The sequence below is a fragment of the Cololabis saira genome, chromosome 21, assembly GCF_033807715.1.
Source record: "Cololabis saira isolate AMF1-May2022 chromosome 21, fColSai1.1, whole genome shotgun sequence".
NCBI lineage: Eukaryota > Metazoa > Chordata > Actinopteri > Beloniformes > Belonidae > Cololabis > Cololabis saira.
The window spans coordinates 21,771,051-21,793,009 of NC_084607.1; the positions used below are offsets into that span (position 1 = coordinate 21,771,051).

The 21,959-nt window shown below is 39.2% G+C and overlaps 2 protein-coding genes across 3 annotated transcripts in view; both read left to right on the forward strand.

Moving 5' to 3' along the window:
* Nucleotides 1–1,079: 1,079 nt before the first annotated feature.
* On the forward strand, nucleotides 1,080–5,970 carry LOC133422431 (uncharacterized). 2 transcript variants are annotated; one of them, XM_061712422.1, is made up of 4 exons: nucleotides 1,080–1,753; nucleotides 1,956–2,276; nucleotides 2,686–2,828; nucleotides 4,630–5,970. In XM_061712422.1, the coding sequence occupies exons 1-4, from the start codon at nucleotides 1,600–1,602 to the stop codon at nucleotides 4,717–4,719; spliced, it is 708 nt and encodes a 235-aa protein (XP_061568406.1). In that variant the 5' UTR covers nucleotides 1,080–1,599; the 3' UTR covers nucleotides 4,720–5,970. The 2 variants fall into 2 exon arrangements, with proteins under 2 accessions (XP_061568406.1, XP_061568405.1); XM_061712421.1 differs by having other exon boundaries at nucleotides 1,085–1,753; nucleotides 4,627–5,969.
* A 9,239-nt stretch (nucleotides 5,971–15,209) lies between these two features.
* LOC133422689 (septin-9-like) overlaps nucleotides 15,210–21,959 on the forward strand; it is an 83,981-nt gene continuing 77,231 nt past the window's right edge. Inside the window, exon 1 of the mRNA XM_061712721.1 lies at nucleotides 15,210–15,496. Coding sequence (XP_061568705.1) covers nucleotides 15,475–15,496 — 22 coding nt within the window. The 5' untranslated portion in view covers nucleotides 15,210–15,474. The remainder of the gene's footprint in view (nucleotides 15,497–21,959) is intronic.

Here is a 21,959-nt window from a genome sequence, read left to right on the forward strand (position 1 = left end):
ACTTGTGCTTTTTATTATTTTACCTCCTTTCTTATCATTTTATTTCATTTTATTTGTTATTTACTGTTTCATTGTGTCTTGCTGCTTTTAATGTTGATGTAAAGCACTTTGAATTACCTTGTGTTGAATTGTGCTATACAATAAACTGGATGGAATAAACTTACCTTGCCTTGCCTTTTGCAAATAAAGATGCAAGGTGTAGTGTGGAGAGTTGTTGGACAAGCTCTTGCTGTCCACTGCAAGCAGTGAAAACTTCCCAAAAGTAACAATTGCCAGAGAAATTTCTGAAAGACTTTAGATAAAGTTCCTGAAAGTGAGCATTCTCATCCAAACTTGGTTATAAGTGACACAGCAATATGTAACTGTAGCAGGTGACCCTCATTACATGTTTGTTTGTTTTCTAAAATTACCTATGGAATAAGTTTACTAATTTTCTTAACCCTATGACTCAAACATTTATGAGACCTAGGCGTCATCTACGGGGGGAAAAAAGTATTTTAAATCTCTCAAAGACAAGACTGAATCATTCATTATATGATAAACACTTTGAATGAAATAACTTCTATGGGGAGAGCAAAAGGAGTTTAAAGTCTATGGACAACTCAGCAAAAGAAATACAGCCATATCAAGTTACTACGAGAAAATCGTTTATTGTTCTAACCATATCTTTTAATGTTTGACCACCATATAACAAAAAACTTTGGCCTCTTCCTCGGTTATTCATTTCCTCTACCATTACGACTTTCTGAGGCATCTTAGTCCCCTTTGCCTGCTTTTTGCTGACAGTAGGCATGAAAGATTGCTGCAGATAGAAGACGCTTCATCAAAGTAAGCAATTATTCCTTCAACTGGAATTGAAACTGATAGTTTAACAGACATAATCCATTCCTTCTGCTTTGAATGTAGATTAAATGGAAGAGTTTCACATCCAGTTCTTCCTGTGAGTTAGAGTGACCTTTTCACATGACTATCCACAAAAACAAAAAATAGAAACAAAAAAAAACTAGTTGGTGTAGCACTTTATAAAAAAATGTTTGCATTTGTAGTACATCGTATTTCATGTTAAATAATATGTTCAAATATTGTTGAGGGGGAGAGCGAGTTTAGAGCGGTAATAACAGGTTTTGGGTTTTCCTTCTCCATTTTGGCTAATTGCACCTCTGCTGCTTCCTTCATTATCTCCTCCTACCCCTTTTTTTGGCTTGAGCTTTGTCCTCCCCTGTACTGAGTGCCAGCTTCTCCTCTACTTCCTCCTTGTCCTCCTCCAGATCATCACCTCATCCTTAGAAGGCAGAGGTCTTGCTGCATATTTACCTTCCTCAGAATCATCTACAGCCTTGCGTCCTCTGAATGTTGGGAAATGCAGGACTTTTTTCATCTCCTCCTGCTTTTGCTGCAGCTGCACTAGTAAAGTGGTTACAGTGACTTTCATGCATAAATATTCAAGCATCAAAATATCAATGTGCACTCACTTTGCCTGTGGTTTGATGCTGGCATGAAGTTACTGTAACTTTTGAAAAAAGGAATTAGAGTTATGCAAACTTTTAGCTTAACTCCCACAGACACCAAAATGTAGGTCACGTGCTGTTTGCGACACTCATGCTAGACAGTGTGGTTGAAAACACGAGCACATCTCCTACTGATGAGTTAGATGTGAAGACAACCATGTCAGCTGTCACTGTCAGCATGTCTGCTGCCTGGCTGAAGATTGCAATCTTTGTGTGCCTCTCTTACATAGCACGGACTGATGGAGGTAAGGCTGAGATCGGTGTAGTGTATATATATATATATATGTATATATATATATATATATATATATATATATATATATATATATATATACATACATACCATTTGTGTGTGTGTGTGTGTGTGTGTGTGTGTGTGTGTGTGTGTGTGTTAAGCGTTAAGTTTCAACAAATGTAGACATGTGAAGTTGTTGTTTTTGTTTGCAGGGACAAAAAAAGTTATATGGAAAGAAGCTGGAGAAAGCATCACTATCGAGTGCAGTTCCTCTCAACCCCAAGAGTCCATGTATTTGTACACAGGTCTCTATAAAAGCGTTGAGCTCGTGTTCATAAGCCCACCAAAAGTTACTGTTACTAATCACATCAAAGCAAGAGTTCAGACGTACATAGAATTTCCCAAAATTAGTGTTCTCATCAAAAACTTGACTGTTAACGACACGGGAACATACTGGTGTGTGTACATGAATTACATCAACCTAAAGGAGGTACGAGTTGAAGGTGATGGATCGCTTCTTTTGGTGGTAACAGGTGAGCCTCATCTTTTTCTTTTCATTATGTTTCTTTTTCTCACATAACCTACAAAAAGAATCTAACTTCTATTGTTCCACTTGATGACCCTTAGTTGAGCAGCAATGTGATTTAAGCATGCATTTTAACTAAATAATATGAACTCTATAAAAGTGATTTAAATGTATTGGGCTTTTTTTCCGTTTGAACATTGTGACGGAAAGTGAATATTTCTGCAGGTTTGAGTGACACTTTCACAGTTTTCTCTGTAGCGGCGCTGACTGAAGTCAGACATGTAAAAATAGCGCGTAGGACGGAAATCAGAAAAACAGAGGACGAAATGACTCATTTGAAAACAAAAAGTTCTAAACCAATGGAAAGAAAAGGTTCACTGACAAAATAATTAGTGATGGATAAATATGTTTTGAAGGGAAAAAAGGAGCCCCGACGGTTGCGACGGTGACGCAGCAGTGCGAGCCGCTCCTGCAGGGTCTGCTGACGGGGGCTCTGGTGATCAGTGGGGTCGTGACATTGTGCGTCGTCGTTGCCTGTTGCGGTTGGATCATCTTCAAGGTATGTCAAACTTTTTTCTAACCTTAGTGTATGTTTTTGTGGGTTTGAATGTAGATTTGACTGTATTTCTGTTTGACTCAGATGCGCTGTTAGAGTGTCGAGGTGTTGTTTCCAGTGTTGTGGTTGTTCCCGTCACCGCCTCTCAGCAAGAACATTCACAGTTGCATTGAGTCCTTTCAAGGAGGAGTTTATGTGTCCTGTCCCATGCGTTTGATGGTTTTCCTCCCAAATTTTAAGATATTTTTATAGTTTGATTGGTGATTTTAAATTCAGTGCAGGAGTGAGTGTGAGTCAGGTGACAACTATTGTGTCTCTCACAGTAGCCTACTCGAGTTGTAAAAAAAAATCAGGGGGGATGGTGGATTATAATAATTTGTGCTGATTACAAATAATATAATATATTACAAATAATAGCACTGACCAAAACACCTGCAGAAATACTGCAGGAATGACATAGCAGCAGTTAAATGCAGCCTTCTGTAAGCTTTAAATATGCACTGGGCTTACATCAAATACATCAAAACACAACAATTAAAAACAGTTTTCTGAACTTATCAATATGACTCTGTCCTTCACAGGATAAGTAAAATGGATCACTGCAAAAACTCAAAATCTTAACAAGAATATTTGTCTTATTTCTAGTTAAAATGTCTAATTTTAGTAAAAAAAATCTCATTACACTTAAAACAAGACTCATCATTGGAAAAAACAACAATTTTCACCTGTTTCAAGTTGATTTTCACTTGAAATAAGTAGAAAAATCTGCCAGTGGAACAAGATTTTTTTCCTTGTAATAACAAGATAAATCTTGTCCCACTGGCAGATTTTCCTACTTATTTCAAGTGAAAATTTACTTGAAACAGGTGAAAATTGTCAAATAAGTTATTTTTCTGGTGATGACTCTAAATGTTGAAATAGCAGTAAAACCACATTCATTGATGAAATGACATAAGGGATGGAAAGGGAGGATGGCAGTTTTACAGGGGGGATGATTTGGACCGTTTTTATTTCAGGGGGGATGCCATCCCCCCTCATCCCCCCTCAACTCCAGTACTGGTCTCTCACCCCACTACAACCTCCTCAAGGTTTCTTTACAACCATTACAACAATAAAACATCTGCACAGTTTGTTAGACACAAATATAAGCACTTTGTTGATTCATTTTGATTAGTTTTGCAAATGTGGTTAAATTATTTAGGGAATTTTCAGACTGCTTCAATTTTTGTCCACATCTGCCAACAGATTGAACGATTGTTATGATTGAAATGGAAAATGTAGTTTGATTTAAGTTGGACAGTGATAAGTCTTGATCTAGAAAAAAATCCAACTCTAGCTCAAATCTGCTACCAAATATTAGAGAAAGGGGGGCAAAATGTTTTTCTTTTTCAATTTTTAATAACTCAAAAAGTTTCTCATTGTACACATGGTTTGATTGTTCTCATTAAAGCAGCATCAGTTTTTTAATAATAAAAAAAAAATGTTATTCTGGTTTTAGATGTTTTGGTTTGTGGTGCTCATCTGAGTTGATTTCGTGCAAAACGAGTTGTCTGGTATTTAACCTTCCTTCACAACAGATAAACAAAACAATGCCCGTCAACGTAGTTCAGCACAATTAGCAACATCCTTTTAATCAATCACACTGCTGAATCAAGACCGTTGTTACACCATTTAAAAAGACTTATAGTATCCGCCATCATGTTAGTTATCAGTTTCAGTGCAGATGCACCTGGTATAAATGACTTTTGAAGTAAACTTGATCCAAAGATGTACTAACATACTGACAATCTTTTGCTACCAGAAGAAGCCCCCTTGCACCACACAGACAAGACAGTCAAAGCGTGCCGTCGGCAATGATGTTTATGAAGACATGCGTGGAACTCTCAGACGCTGAAGATGTGGGGGTGTTTTTGCAGCCAGCGAAATGTCCTAAACACTCTGGACCACTGAGTCAAGACTGAAGTGACGGAGCGACAGATCAAGTTCTCTCACACTCTCATAAGTTTCTCCAAGAAATGTGTGTGTGTGCGTGTGCATGAGACAGTATGATTGATAAGTTACATGACAGCAAAATAACAGCAACATGTAGTTTTTCAAAAGGTGCCATTATTTTTACATTTATTTCAATTTTGTTGTAAATATTTTTGTCTTAATTGCTTGTAAAGCTCATGATTTCATGAGTTATTGTATACAGTTGCACACTTTCTGTTGAAAAGTTGAGCATTTATAACACACAGGTATGATTTTCTTGTCTTACTTGCAAACAATTAGAATTTAAGTTTGTATTTTTAAAGATTGACATCTTAGATTTTATAGCAACAATAATCTCCATGCAAACAAGCTGGTCTTGCCAAATAATGCCTTTTTATGTCTATGTAGTATATATGTATATATAGTAAGTTTTTTATGTTATGTTGGAGTGTGGAAATATCAAGTAGTACCTGCTGCAAATCCCAGAAATACAGATGAACAGTAAACATTTTACAGGTTCATTTTCTGGCAGTGTTACATGATGTAAACAAACTGACAAAGAAAACCAAACCTGGTGTTCCACTGGCGGTAGTTTTTCCTGTAACTTAACCCGGAACGTAAAACCTCTATCGTCCAAGATGCTGTTTTAGCTCTTCACAAAATGTATCCAGCGACATGCTACTCCAGAAAGTGTTGATACAGTGGTGTAACAACTCTACTACGAGATAACTGTCTTTTTTCATTTGTTTTTTAGCTTTAGCAGATGCTAAGTTTCTGCTTGTTTTAAGATTGTAAATGTTGTCATGATCTAAGTATGTTCAGACCAGCCAGAAGCTTTGTTTAAAAAGTGCCATCTGAAACATGAGGGTTTATTCTGCATGTGAACGTAAATAAATGAATAAAAACAATGTGGAGGATGCATTTTTTTTCACTGCAAAGCATTTTTCTCTCCTGATTTCCAAGAAGTGGTTCTGAGATTTGTATTTCTTGAATTTATTTAGCTGACTAGTCTGACATTTGTATTGATTTTCAGGGATGTCCCCTCCTGGAAACGTTCGCATCTATCATGAATGCTCTTCACTTGTAAATGATTGTTTTTCCTGTTGAACTACGGCAAATAGCATAATTTTCCATTCCATTTACCAATGGTTTCTCTAAGACTTGTGCTTATATAATTTGCTCTTGACCCTTTAGGATGCCAAAATCTTTTATTTGTCTTTTTTTGGCTTCATTTTTATTAAATAAAAAATATCAAATTAAAATAAGTAATTTTATGTCAGATTTTCGAGGTTGTATATACCTAATACAAGGAGCTATAACAACAATCACAATGATCATATATTGTTTTGACGTGTTTTTAAACACATACTCTCGCAAAAGAATTTAAAAGAGGGTTATAAATTTATGGGCATGACTGTACTTTCCACCTTTGATTGTAGTGCTGGACACCATCTTCCCATTTCTATACACACACATATATATATATATATATATATACACACATGATTAAATGTCTCACCTGGAGAAATGAATATCTTTTCTCTCCCCAAACTAAAATCTAATGAATGAAGCTCTTAAAAAACAACCCGATGATAACAATGCTCAGTAATATTACAGTCAGTACTTATTAATAGTTATTTTGCTCCTGTCAGCGGTTTGAATGCAATCAAAGCATTAACCCTTTACAGCCTGATGTGTCATATTTGATACATACATCAAAACAAAAAGGTAATTGTCAACAACAACAACAAAATCTAATAAATAAATACCCAACGTATTCATAGAAATACAAAAAAATCAGTTCACATAATTTCAATATTTCAGAAACACTTAAAAAAAGATTTGTATTCTTCATATTTGGGCTGCAAACGGTTAACCACGTTTAACCATTAAAAGTTTAGCAGCTACATCCCACATCAAAACAGACTAATCAGTACACTACTACTACTACTATGATCATGTGTTCACCACCACAGAATCCTGGCTTGTACGCCTTAATTATAGCACAAGATCAAACACACGATAAAACAGTAAGCTTTCCCATAAACAGAATTTTTGAAAAGTTCTTTTTACACAAGTCAAAGCTGCTTCTGAGCCTTGAAAAAAGAAAGAACAAAAAAATAAAAGTGCAATAATTTATTACCCGGGCCAAGTCAAGCTGGTGCATGTGTTCACTTATACAAACAGGAGATCTTTGACGACTGCAAATCAGGGAAGAGCTCAAACAATATAAGTCAAGACAAGTTATGTTTAAGGTCAGGGTTAAGACACACTGTATGAGTCAACATTGAGAATTAAGAACGAAAAAAAAACAGCTTCTGAAAGCTGTATGTTTACTTCAGTAATGCTGACTGAGGTCACAAGCTGTGACTTCTTTTTTCCCCAAAAAGCAGCAGCGAGGCGCGTTGAAGTGTGAAATGTGTGTTTCCGTGTGTTCGCAGGGGAAATGTCAGGGGTGCAAAGGTTTCTTGCATGCATCTTGTCTGGTAGCGTGCCTGTGTGCTCGTATGGTGGAGGAACTTGTGAAGGGTCCAGTGAAGCGTAGGCAATGCGCTTTGATGTGAGCGTCAAACGGAAACTGAGACCCCTACTTACAAGAAAAGCAGCCTAAGCACATTTACAACCAAGACAACAAAAGCTTCTTCACCACAAAGTCTCGTTCGTGATTTTTCTTTTTCATTTTTTGTTTTGTTTTGCTTGCAGTTGAACATTTTCCACTTTATTAACCCATTTGCATCAAAAGAGGCTGATTTAGGCAAGAGTAGCAACCTCCTGATTGTGTAACTGCGGCAGTCTCTGAATCTGCCACGACTCGCAGCAGGAAGCACAAAACCATCACCGTGTTGAGGTACAATTATACCGCGTAACTGTAAGAGATAAACAAAGCAAACAGATGCTGTGACGCATGTTTCCAGAAACCAGGTAAAACCCCATGAGCAGAAAAATCTACTTGAAGAGTAATCTCTTACTCGGCCCAGTACTGAGTGTGATCAACCACAAGCTCAAGTTTAACTAATCAGGATTAAGAAATAAAAGTGTTTGATGTGTGGCTGCTTTCCGCACTCCTCATGTTTTTTGAGAAGTACTGTATGAGAATTTGTCAAAGGATGTTTCCTTTCCCGGAGCCATTGGTGGAAACTTGTAATGATAAGTCGGGGCTTTTAGAAGTGTAGGCAGGTGTTTAGTTCAGATCTGAAATGGCACTATCTGATCGTTTTCCCATGTAAGTCAGAGTCTTCAAACAGATGTCTCGATATGTTGTTGCGCCATCATGTTTGTGGTTGAAGATCATTATAGGTTTACAGTGTTTGCAGGATGCAATTATGGCTTTACATACACATAGGCATGTTTGTAGCTAAATCTGGTGGTATTTAATCAGAAAACTGATCCTGATGGGCCATTTTTTGGCCATATTGTTCAGCTTTAATGAAATATAATATGTTTATGAACAGTTTTCTTTATGCTTGTTTTCTGAAGTTCTAATTGTTCTCATTTTTTTTAAACAACAACTGAATGTGTGTGTTTTTTTTTTTTCATAAGCTGACCATGTCCTGCTTTCTCCAAAACAATGTTAATCAAATTAAGCCACAGTGTTTGTTGGTAGCTGGACTGACTTGTCAGAATAGCAACAGATAGTTTGGACCCTGGTTGTTCATGTTTAATGTCAATATTGTCATATATGTCATCATGAGATGTTTAGGTTTTGCTGTACTAAGGTAACCTAGCATTGATACTGGAGCTGTTGTGGAAATGAACAAAATGTTGACAAACCAGGTAGGCAGGAAGTTAAAACAGATCAAAAATAAAGCAGCATTATGAACAAAACCAGGATGCAGAGCAGAGATGGCAATCTAACGTGCTGTTCATACAGACAAGACAAAAGACATGGATCATTAGTGGAAGCAAACAAACGAAAAATCAGTCCAGTAATTCAAGGAGCAGGAGCTCAACGACGGGTTGAAGGGCTGTGTGGAAAACAAAAACTTTAAGAGTGCTACAAGAGAAGGTCATATGTCTCTTTTTATGCTGCAGCTCTCCCCATCCTCTTAAAGCGGGTACAGTTTCATACGTCTCATGCACAGAGGTCATGATTCAGCAGATACATGATATTCAATTCCAAGAACGCTAAATGAGGTTTGTGGTTGCTTGAAGATGCAAAAAAACTTCCCTTAAACTTACTGCAGCGGCTCAACATTCAAGCGGAAGGCATTTATCATTTGATCTCTCTGGGATAACTTTTATTTAAACAAAATGTTAAACTAACTAACTTAAAAAACAAAAGTAATATAAACAGTGATGTTCAAAAGAAAGTACACTTTCAGTTCTTATATTTTACACATCATTCAAAAAATCATCTATTCTTTACCAAGTCTCAGATAAGCACAAGTCTGTGCCTGCAAGGTGCCTGTGCCTTGTGAAGCAGTAGGTGCGAGGTGTTTGTGCTGATACGCTGTTTTCACCAAATGTATGGCAGTGCATTATGGTCTCCACTTTGGTCTCATCTGTCCACTAGGACTTGGCTCCAGAAGAAGTTGCTTGTCGTTACGGTGCAGTTTTGTTAAAACTAAGCCATGGTGCCATGTTCTTTTCAGGCTAAAGAGGCTTTCCCCTACAAACCTGGAAGTTAGACTGTCATGACCTTTAACACTGTAAATGCAAAACAACCTGTGGAGTCTGAGATGCAGCAGCTGGGCTTTTGCTCATTTCTGAAAGCAATTAACTGTATAACCCTTTGTAAGGATCCAGGTGTAGATGATGTAAAAGCAGGTCAGGAGGCTCGAGTGGCAATAAATGTCTTTTATTTAAACTCAAAGCACTGTCTGAAAGCAAGATTAATCCCAAAAATTCAAATCCAGATCAAACAAAAGGAAACACAGTGGGGAAAAAAATATAGAGCGACTTAATAGGTAAGTTTCCATTAGCAGGGATTCAGAGTTAACCTGACAGGAACCTCTGACAGGGCCGACCCTCTCCTCAGCCCCTCCAGTCAGCTTGTCTCTATTACACTGTAGTTCTACACAAGAACCATCGACTGAACAAATAACACAGTCGGCCACAAGTTGGCGGTAATGAGCATTTTTTGTTGTTCGCAAACGGCCAGCAGCACCAAAGCAAATGGAATAGATCAGTGGTCCTCAACCTTTTTTCAGTGATGTACCCCCTGTGAAATATTTTTTTCAGCCAAGTACCCCCTAACCAGGGCAAAGCACTTTTGGTTGTAAAAAAAAAGACCTAAAACAGAGCACTGTGCCATCAGTAACTGATTTATTAAACATAAAAATATTGCTGCTACGCTTCAACCACGACTCCATCGTTGGTCCAAGTGATTGACAGGTGAAGCCAGGTGATTGACAGGTTAGGTGGAACCATCCTGGTGTGGGGGATACTCTGCGGTTTTAGGATAATAAGTTGAATAGCCTACTGAAGATAACGTTCATTTTATGAAATTAGACTTATATTTTCCTCAATTATTTATGAAATATTTATTTTTAAAGGATTTTTTGCATGGATTCTACTTTTTAAATATATGTAGGCTATATTTTAAAATCTCACGTACCCCCTGGAGGGCCTTCATGTACCCCCAGGGGTACGTTTACCCCCATTTGAGAACCACTGGAATAGAAGAATGCGGCAAAATAAAACAGAGAAGAAGAAAACACAAACAAGAGGTGCTACTTTCATTTTTGTTTTCTTTTTAAACACACCTGGTAGTGATTCAGATTAAAAGAAAACACCTAGCCAGATCTCCATATTGGCTCAATATGCCAGCAAGGCCTGAGCCGACTTGTTGGTCCATCTATTGCTTTTTCTTGTAATCTCCAACTCCACAAAATGTATTCACAGCTAAATGTTTATAACTCAAATGGTTCAAATGTGATGTTTTCACATGATTCATGTACAGAGAGACCCCCGTCCCCCGGCCCGTAAGTTCCTGTTTGCCAATCTGAGTACCTCTCTGACTCAGTCCTACTACAGGAGCATCTTTTGCCCTGTAAAGGTTCCTGTAAGCAGCTTTAGCAAGGATGTTCCTGCAGACACAAGTCAACGATCCGGTCACGAAAAATCTACCTGGAACTCTTACTGGAAACACAACTATAGATGATGATGCAGCAAGAAAGACGGACTGGAAGAGAAAAGAGAAGAGACAAGACAGTATACAGTATACTCACAGGGGGTGGTCAGTCATAGATGTGAATCGGGAGAGATGACAGCAAAAGAAATACAACCTGTATTAAGTCAGGAAGTGAAGCAAACCAGTAGAGAACAGTGACCAACAGAATCCAAGAAAAAAACATTTAAAGGAGAAGAAAGAAAGAGTGAAGGAGTCTTGAATAGCTTTTTAACACAGAAAATTCTTGAACACTTCATATGAGTCAGGGGCGTCAATTGGGTATGGCAAGGTATGGCAGCTGCTGCCACACCTTGGCTTCAGGGGGAAATGTAAATGTTTGTTTTTTAAATACATTTATGGAATTACTCTGTGTCTATTTGTATTGATTATTCTATAACTTAATACATATAGAATAACTACAAATGCAAATCAGAACAACATGATCGATTTCACTAGTTATTATACACTGCAAAAACTCAAAATCTTAACAAGAATATTTGTCTTATTTCTAGTTAAAATGTCTAATTTTTAGTAAAATCTCGTTACATTTAAGACAAGACTCAAAAACAACCATTTTCACCTGTTTTAAGTAGATTTTCACTTAAAATAAGTAGAAAAATCTGCCAGTGGAACAAGATTTTTTTGCTTGTAATGAGAAGATAAATCTTGTCCCACTGGCAGATTTTTCTACTTATTTCAAGTGAAAATGTACTTTAATCAGGTGAAAATGGTCAAATAACAAGTTATTTTTCTGGTGATGACTCTTGTTTTAAGTGTAATGAGATTTTTTTGACTAAAAATGAGACATTTTAACTAGAAATAAGACAAATATTCCTGGTAAGATTTTGAGTTTTTGCAGTGAGCGAGAATGCATTTGAAAAAGTTCCAATTTTCTTGACCACACAGATAAACTCCATAGCAGACTTCTGTGATGAGTATTTGCTGGACGTGTTGATTGATACTCTAGTTCAGTTCTGTGACTCGTAACCTTGCCATACCTTAGCTTTGACTGAATTGACGCCACTGATATGAGTTCAAGAATCCCTGGATGAAAACCCCAACACTTAACTTGCTGGGATGCCAACATCTAAAAAAGGTTTAAAAACTGTCTTTGTTATTTGGCATTGATCTAATCTATCCCACTGTGTACAAACTATTCTGAAACGGCTTTGCAACTCTTTCTAGATTGATGGGAAGAAAAAGTAGCTTCTCTAAAGTCTCTCCTGTTTTTTCCTACTTGGCATTGTGTTAACATACACCTCTATGATCCGCAGCAGCATTGTGCTGGTACTGCTTTTATAACAATTCTCACTCTTGCCAATAATCAGTGAATGATGTAAATCTATAAGCCGTTAGATTCTTAGTTCCTCTAAAAGCAGAAGGTGGTTGATGGTGGTTGATTGTTGATGTAGCTTTCCCACGTACTGCTTCTGCATTCTGGCCTAGTTTTGGTAAATAAGTGATAACACAGTTTTTAAAAAAAAATGATTTTGTTCCCTTGAGGTTGTTGTTTATTTATTTTTTGTTTTTGTTCTTGTTTTTATTCCAATTTAAGACATGGTTATCGCTATCTGACATTTTCTTCAATTATGTATTTATAAGATAAATATTTAGTAATAAAAGATGTTTCATATTTACTCTTTCACACAACTGTAGCTTAATTGATCTTCGTCGTTTATAGTTTTATCAGCAATAAGTTCTAGTGCATGATGCAAGTGCATATGCACATTTTTTGTGTATTTATTGATGTTACTACCATTGTTGTACTATGGTCATATTGTATGATTTGTAACTGCATTTGCAACTTTCAGCAAAAGTTGCACGTGTTCTTTGAAGTTTATTGATGTATCTGATCTCCAGAGGATGAATATTAAAATAAACCGTAATCCTGTTCCAGATCCAGTTGTTTATAGTTCATGCTCGGTGCTTTGGACTGATCTATCTGCTGATCTTTGCAGCTGTTTCTGTTTTTCTGGGCCATCTAACGTGCACATTCACCCACAAATAACTGACAGTGTGGTTCTGTATCATGCTTTCAAATATCTTCTGGTCGTATTTCCACAGAAGCTATAAACATTATCATAAAAACACGTTCCTTTAGATAATGAGAAATGTCACAACCTTGCATCTGATCTGAGTGTACTCTGAATTAATTCCTTTTTTTAATTGATTAATTCATTTTCTAAAAGTAATAAACATTTTTTGACAGTCATGAAATGCTTGACGTGTGTTTGGGGGTATCCAGATGGGAGAAATGACACACGGGAGAGATGTTGTGGGACCAACTACGCTTAATTTAGTTCAATTTAGTTCGACATCTCCAGAAGCTTAAACGATGATCTCTGGCATCCCAGAGTCACTCCTCCAAAGCCAGCCCTCGCTGCTCCTCACCACACAACAACCTCCACTACTGTACCAGCCACTAGCTACATCATCATTCCCACATTTAACAAACAGGCTCCGTTCGTGCATGTCTGGGTTATGAAAATGCACATACCTTCCATAACACCTATGTAAACAAACATGGCTGCAAAATATTTGGTCATGTGATCCCACACATCGGACATCAAACGTAACATTTAGGCTCATCTGTCCAGTCAAACCTGGTAAATTTAGATGTTTTATTTAATGTCTTTTGGTTGTCATTCCAAACTTCTGGTCCAAACTGCCTTTTGCACTTCAGGAATATTTAGAAATAATAATTAAAAAAAAGCTGTTCAGTAAGTTACTGTTATTCAATTTTTACATGTGCTTCAATGTGAGACACTCAAATTCTTTCTTGGCTAAATCTCTTCAGGCACAAACTCAAATACATCCCTTATCATTTTTGTAGTTATTGTAAGCAGTACATGCTTTGCCTTTAAGCCTCAAACATGACACTTAGACCTCTTGTGTGGTGCTGCTGAGCTCCTGAAAGTTTCAGTTTTGAGAAAGATGACGGAAAACCCATGTAATTGCCACTAGGGGTCTCTGCTGCTGACATGATGTGAATTTGGGTCTGATGAAACATGAAGACGGCTGCCACAATTTGACATTTAAAGGGGACCTATTATGAAAAACACGTTTTTTTTGCTTTAACATATATAAAGTGGTCTCCCCTCAGCCTGCCAACTCAGAGAAGGAGGAAAGCAACCAAATTCTGCAGTGTCTGTACAGCCGCCCGGATGATCCGTCCAGTGTGATGTGGCTTCTACGAGCCGTTCAGATTCTGCTCCCTTTTGTTACGTAGCCAAAATGCAAACCACGCCCACAACTAAACACTGTGTAACTGCATGAGAGCATCCGACTATCGCGCCGCACTGCGTGACATCGGACGCTCTCTGTCCATCTCCCTCCAGCCAGCTGCCACTTTATTGAGGTTTTTGTAGTTAAATGAGGAGGTATCATAGAGATAACTTCTCATTTCAACTAACTGGATCAGCCGTTCCTCATCCATGACTGTTATCTACAGCGCTTTCGACCGGCTTTCAAGATGTAGGGCGTCCGACAAATGTTCAGCTCAAAACGGTGCGCTACGTCGCGCTGCGCAGTGCTGCATCGCTCGCGGCCAGTAGAAAATAAAGCAATGGAATTGATTTTGTCGCTGACACTTGCTCGCATCGCATGAAGTTAGGACACGGTAACTCCACCGGCCGGAGCTTCCGCCATTTTTTCGTAGCGGTGTATCGCGTCATTCAGGCAGCCAATCAGAACAGTGCCTCATTATCATAGCCTCCCCGCCCACTCAGAATCCTGCATAGATAATGAGATTAGAGACTGGGAAAATAAAGACATGGTTTAGAGGCTGAATTTCTAATTTATTTAGCAAAAACAATCAAAAGCTTGTTTTTAAGACATTCAATGCCTGTCTAAAATAGGTATTAGATGCCATAATACGTCCCCTTTAATATTTTGAAAGGTTGAAGGCCGCTGGTGCCACTGAAAACTTAAAAAGAGTATCAGTAACAACGTTTATACTGCAAACATGGCCTCCTTCTGCTGCAGACGCTTACACCAGGCGCGCACCAGCCTGTCACCAGTGAACAGGAGTGCTGTGGTGTATTTGATAACAGTGTGACGTCATCTTGATGGGATAACAGTGCAGGTAAGCGTTCAATGATCACGCAGCTTCCCATTTCATGCTAATAATTTACTTCAGTCAGTTCCCTTCACACCTAAAAATCACAGAATCTCATTCAAAGTTAGTTAACCGCCTTTTTTCCACCTCTGAGCTTTGATAGGTGTGATCCCCCGCAATTACTGTAAACCCCTCCCGCTCACGGATAAGGGCGTGCGTCTTGGAGCGCAGGTGTGATTGTATTCTTCTCCAGCTCTGTCTCCGCAATTGGATCGAGTAAAGACGAGTCTAAATTTAGGGACCTGATGAAATGAGAGTGTGTTGATCTTGGCCAGGTGAGGTTTTTTTTTTAAAGCAAATCCGTCCAGAAGTGAAGCAGAAGGAGTCAAGAGACGCATCGACAAAAGAAAGTCTGGAAAAGTTACGGATGCAAACGTCGCTTTGACATTCGAACCGGAGCAGGTCGTCAAGGTTTACATTTTCAGTCTGAACGTAGAGAATCTGCAGCCATGAAGAAATCTTCATACACAGGTAAGCGCATTGGCTCTCAGGTGGCATTACTTACAGTAAGCGTGCGTAATTGTGTGCCACAACCATTTCAATTCACATAAGAGCTTTCACTGTAAATAGATAACATTTCCCATCACTGCACCACCCCACATGCCAATATTTATACGTTTGAAGTCCCTTTTTGCAACGGGCCCACTCGGGATCCGTGGGTGTGGTTTTTTTCTTTCAGGTTTATACTTTGACAGTAGGTACGGGCTTTCCGTGTCATGGGATGACAAAGACCAGTGCTCTTTGGTCCAAATGTTTTTTCCCAGATCTGATAAGCTACATAAAGGGAAAATGAAAGCAGTACGTGTGATCTGTGGACAGATAACACGGACTCGGTGCAGGTTCAATTTAAATTTATGGTGGAAGATTCATAGTGCATTTTCAGTCCTCCATTAAGAACAATTTTATTCATGAATCTGAATTAAATCAAGTTTAAGGCTTCAGTTTATTCAGACACTGTCTGGATCTGATTGTGGCTGCTGTGAGATTGTATTAAACAAAAGGTGGATGTGAACACACAGGGTGACTGCTGCTTGAAAAATGTTATTGGAGGTCCTATAATTTATTGGAGGTCACAACTATCCAGGTCCTGACACTGTAATACAAGTTTGCATAACTATGGCCCTAAGGCTAATCAGATTTTCATGCAACTCTTAAAAGTAAATTAAAAAAAAAAATCTTTTAAACAAATAAGATAGTACTAATAAAATGCATGCATTTATGAATTGCTTAAGTATATGATATCTCTAGGATTACTATTCAATTTACAGGTCAATGGGGCGACAAGGTCCAAATAGAAGACTTGTCCCCCTTAAAGGACGTCTAATCTTCATAGCTCAGTTTTCCAAGGATCCCAAAAGTATGATTCAACTCCATTAACTAGCACCACATAGATTTTGATGTAAAGGGAAAAAAATGGGTGTGTTGCCCTCTCCAGTATAGTGCCTGCAAGAGGGCTACATTCCTGCAGAAAAATTTGGATTTTCAAACAAAGTTGGATCATATTTTAGTTATTTAAGAAAAAGGTTTGATGTGCTGTACCAGAAATCTGCATATTGTGGCTCTAAAATCATGATATCAAAATGCAAAAAATTGAATCTAAGTTTAATAGGTTGCAGAGGGAATAAAACATTAAGAATAAATTAAGATGGGCTAAATTGCATTATTTCACCAATGTTTTTTTTTTTAAGTATTCAAGAATTCAACATTTTGAGTGCTTTTAAACTGTGACAAAACATGTTAACTTCCTGGTTCATCTATGTGATGTCCTTCTCTTGTTCTGCTGTCCATCTCTTATGGTGTCTCATCTATCTCCTCCTTCTTTTATCTCTCTCCTGTGCTGCTCATAATTATTGTAATGAGTCCATTTAAACTTTAAGGGCAGATCAACTTAGACCATACGTCTATTACATGGGTCATTTACGTTCTACTCTCACTACTTCCTATCACCCAAATCTCCCCCAGCTCTCCTGGGCCTTCCCTCTCGTCCTCGGTCCAGGTCTGTAGGATGCCGGCTGTCCCGGCACCTCTTTTCTGGGGCTCTTGTGCAGTGGAGCGTCTGATGTCTCTGCATTGGAGCCAAGCACATGTTGGGTCATGCTTCTTAGAAAAACAGAGACAGAGACACAGAGAGAGAGAGAGAAAGAGAGAGAGAGAGAGGGTGAGAGATGGAGAGAGAGAGGATATCTCTTTGACGTGTGACATATATGGAGCTGTCACATTCTTTGTCAGGGGTTCCACTTGGGGAAGTGTATAATAACTAAGTATGCGTACAGCCTGATGTGCGGATGTGCTGTGAAAGCCCTTCCCTGATGTTGAGACAGTCATCAGGGAAGTGGAGGGGGGACTTTCACAGAAGAAGGTTGACTTGTGCAGGGTATAAGTGTGTGTGAATGCAACACTCCAGCAGAAACACACACACACACACAAAACCAAGCAGACTGTTCATATAGCACATGGGAAGATTGTTTTAGACTTTAATTAAGAAAAATGTGAGTTACCCATGTAGGGGTGGGTTGTGTTCTGTGTCTGCGTTCACTCATGCAGCTCCTCACAGCTGAACCCTGCTCATGGAGCCGATCCCTGCCTTGCACACCACTCCCTCAAGTTGTCTGGATCAATGAGTAACCTGTATGAATAACAGCCCTCTCCAACGCACACACTCACACATTTTCTAAGTACACATGTCCCGGTATGTGCTTTAAGGTCCAACTCAAAACACACACACACACACACACACACACACACACACACACACACACACACACACACACACACACACACACACACACACACACACACACACACACACACACACACACACACACACACACACACACACACACAAAGACACCTACTTCTGCTCATACCTGTGTGACAAATGCCTCACTCTGTGCTGCATTATGGCCTTCAGCTTGTTTATACTGGAGAGTCAGCGGGGCTTTGAATCAGAGCCTTGAGCGGTTGTTAGATGGCAACTTAAAAGTAAAGCTATAAACTGTGTCGAGACATATTTACCCTGTCATCTAGCAGAGCATGCCGAAGATGGTCTAACCCTCAATTTGGAAGCTAGGAGCACTGTGACTAATAGACTAATAAGGTATTGGAACATGTGGACATGCATGTGCAGTGCAGTTGTTTGTATGATCTGAAACAGAGGTCTTTGGTTTGAGGTTGAAAAACAGGACATAACATTGTGATGTGATGCTGGATTTGCGAGAGAGAGTGGCTAACGTTCTTGCATTTTAATCTGGTACTATCCAAACTGCAACATTTTGCTGTTTTGCTCAATGTTAAAAATGATCACAGCAAGCACACATTAAGCTGATTGGTAGTTAAACTATTGGAAAACCAGAAGTGTACACAAAGCGGAGTTTGGCTTCTGATTTGTAACTCAACTGCAGAAGCTACAAATTGTCAGTAACAATTTTAATTAATATTGGATTCAGTTTGTGTTTGCAAATTTGAATTTCCAAGTTAAAGTCAGACGTTTCTTCTGGAATGTCCACTGAAGTCAGAAATCCAACTCAGAAAGTCAGAGAAACCTTGTCTACCCTACCCTTTACTATCCAACATGACCGCAGCTTTGTTAATTCTCAGCTGACGTCACTTTTTATAGCAATTTTGCCTTATTTTTTCACATTAAGTAATAATAGTTTAAATTAGTCTGGCTTTACAACAAGGCTTAAGACGTCAGTAACTTCCTTATGTGACATACAGGTTTACCACAAGGTCAAACTCTAACTGTCAGCTGGTGCAATTGCAATTAAAACAGTGCAATTATTCCTTCATGTCTTATTTAGCATTTTCAAGATTGGCTAACAGATGAAGCAGCATGTTTATATGGTCGAACATAAGCTGGTCATATCTCCATTACCAATTAAGCCAGTGCCAGTACCAAATTAATGAAGTTAATTTTGATCCATCCATCCGATTTCAATATACTCACTTTATTGTGTTCAAGGGGCTGGGACAGATGCAAGATGAAAAGTTAAGACGGTGATAGAGGGATAGGCAACCGCAGGTTCACAATTACAGACCATTAAATCAGTTAGTCTAACTTGCATAAATCTGGACGGTGTGAAAAAACCACCGCACTTAAAGAAACCCCACACAGCCACAGAGGGAGCACACCAACCCATGTTAACAGTGCTAACTACCAGGGCATTTTACGCTGCATTATTTTGTCTCCTCGCCATGTTAAATGATAAAGTAAATAAGACGGTGTAGTATTTCCCCATCGTGAAAGAGCCTGTTGTGTTACTTCCCTGTCTGTGTTTTGTGTCTCCTTATCATGCAATCGTTGTGAAACTAACCTCAAGACCCTAAACAAAAGCACTGAAGGAGGTGACACAGGAAATATTTTGACTGTGACAGAAGGAAACATAAAATGTGACGTAGAATACCAGGCAGGAGTCAAATAAAAAGCTGTTTTTTATTTGATAAAGTCAATAATCTATGTGCTCTTCAACAGTCATCTGCAGTGTGGACTTCCCCTGACTGCGGGAGACCAACAGTCCATGTCTTGTCTCTGCGCTCTGTTAGCTCCACCCCCCGCGGGCGCGTGGAGCCGTGTCTTAAGTGTCCACTCTGCTGTGTGTTTGTTATCTACTGTCAAGAATGCAGCTCTGCTGTTCTGGGTCAACTGATACAACAGGCTGTCTGTACTGCTCTACGGGCCTGAGGCCAGGAGCAAGCCAGTAAAAAGATAATGGCAGGCTCGGAGAAGGTCTGATGTGCCGTGGAACATGTACGCTGACGTCCACATGCAGGAACTGTGTGTTCTTGTCTGACTAACATACAAAATTACGTTTTTTTGTTTTTTTGTAGAGGCTGTTTTTACCTGTCGCGACATGAGTCGTATTGCATGTAGCAATCGGTTGAAGTATTTGTGATACATGCCGATTCATGGAATCTCCCAGAGTGACAAATACTTCCTTTTGTAGCTGCAAAATACAAATGAGGTACATGCAAGTGTTGCCACTGATAGAATTCAAGTTATTGCAAAGTGATTTGGTTTTTCTGATCTCACCCACCATTTAATTGTCTGCCTAAGTTTGATCACGCACATGCAAAGAAAATCCCTATGAGCTCATGCATCAGGCTAATGATTGTTCATGCTTCAGCGTGAAGATGGAATGACATTGTTTGCTTAGGTACCTTTTCTTACTTTGTCTATGCAAACAGAAAAAGTCCTGCAAAAATACACATGCTAAAACCTTCAGACATGTAGGCTAGCCTTAAATCTTTTGGAGAAAAAGAGTTCACTCACTCATTCAGTTGTTCATCTATGACATACAGTTAGTACATATTTCCTGGGGGAGGTTTCAGCTCATAAAGCTCTATGGACTGTTTCTTGGCTCTCTCGGTGTTAACAACCTCAAAGGAGGAAGGGCCGATCCTAATCAGCTATAGCAGAGTAGTTTTATGGACCATATCCTGTCTAACCCAGTTTAAACACCTTGATATGATTTAAGGTGAAATATGTGTGTGAAGAGAACAGAGAGGTTGGATGTGTTTGGCAAAGCAAAGCTGGCTTTCAAGGAGCATGTTGAGTGAGAAATACATAGGAAATGGTGTCGCCAGTCTACTCCTTTGGCGCCAGAACAGTGGCTATTCATCTGGGAGGAGTGCTGTTCAGGGTCATGGCCAAACGCCTTTTCCAAACTACATATACGTGTAGATGTTGGCATTGGGCTGTGTGGGTGGGAGGGTGTGTTTGGTGCGACGTTTACTACAGGGCTGGCTCAGCCCCAAACTGATGAAGGTCTTATCTGGGTGGTAAAAACAATCTTGACAAATGGCCGCCTCGCCAATCACCCATGCTTGCTTTCTTTAGCTCTTTCACTCAACCTCTCTCACTTGTCATCCGTCACCTCGTCCCCTCCCAGCTCTTTCACGGGCAAAGTTGTGAAACACCGTGTTTGCACTATACCTATATGTGTAATGATGGTCATAAAAACACAATGGAGCAGATGCATGAGCAGGAAGGCAGGAAACTGGAGCTTAGTGATGTCCTATTGGCTTTTGCATCATAATGTCAGCTTGAAAAACTCATAAACATGCTGCTTAATCTGTTAGCCAATCTTAGAGCATCTTTAACTTCCAGGATAAATCTGGATATCTTCTCTTTACCCCACCTCCATTCTCTGGGTGTGGGTTCAAAGCTGAATAAAACATTGTACTAAATAGACACACACACACACACACACACACAAAGGGCTTTCATCTGGTTGTTCCTGTACGATACACACACATTATTGCTGACCTCAATTTCCCTTTCATAGTATCATTTTGTTGCAGTATCATGGGTGATGCCTTGGCTGCAGGGGGGGATGAAGGCCTTCAGCTGGGGGAGGCTCCAAAAGGCTTCACCAAGCATGGAGTGCCTCAAGTCCAAGTTGAGACAGTGGGAAATACGCTGTGGTTGAAAACCCAGTTGTAGCCTTTTTTACTACTTTACTCTTTTACTTTTATTGTCACTTGACTTTTGGCCAGAGGGCCTGAATGCCACTCTCAGAATGCCTCCCAGGACAACCTGCATCCTCCCCGTGATGGACTGATTTGATCCTATGTATGCAGCTTTGGGCTATCCGAGCACTCTTCCACAATGCCAATCACACAGCACTCATTTGGAGCAAGCTTTTCTTCCTCCCAAGGCTGAAAAACAGACGCACAAATTGTTGCTACACCTCATTGCCATCCACACACCACAGCGGGGTGGAATAAAGCACTAAAGGTGGAGTTAACTGACTGTGTGAATGGTGCTATGATGTATGGATTTCCGGTTTTGTTAATCTTCTAGTTTTGTTGAAATTGTCCTGGTCTTTGTTTAATACCAATACTGGAAATTCTACTTGGTTCTATTTCTGTTTTGTTTTGTTTTCTTACACCATGCTTTGTCTCTCTTAAACCCTTACTCAGTGCGTTTACATGG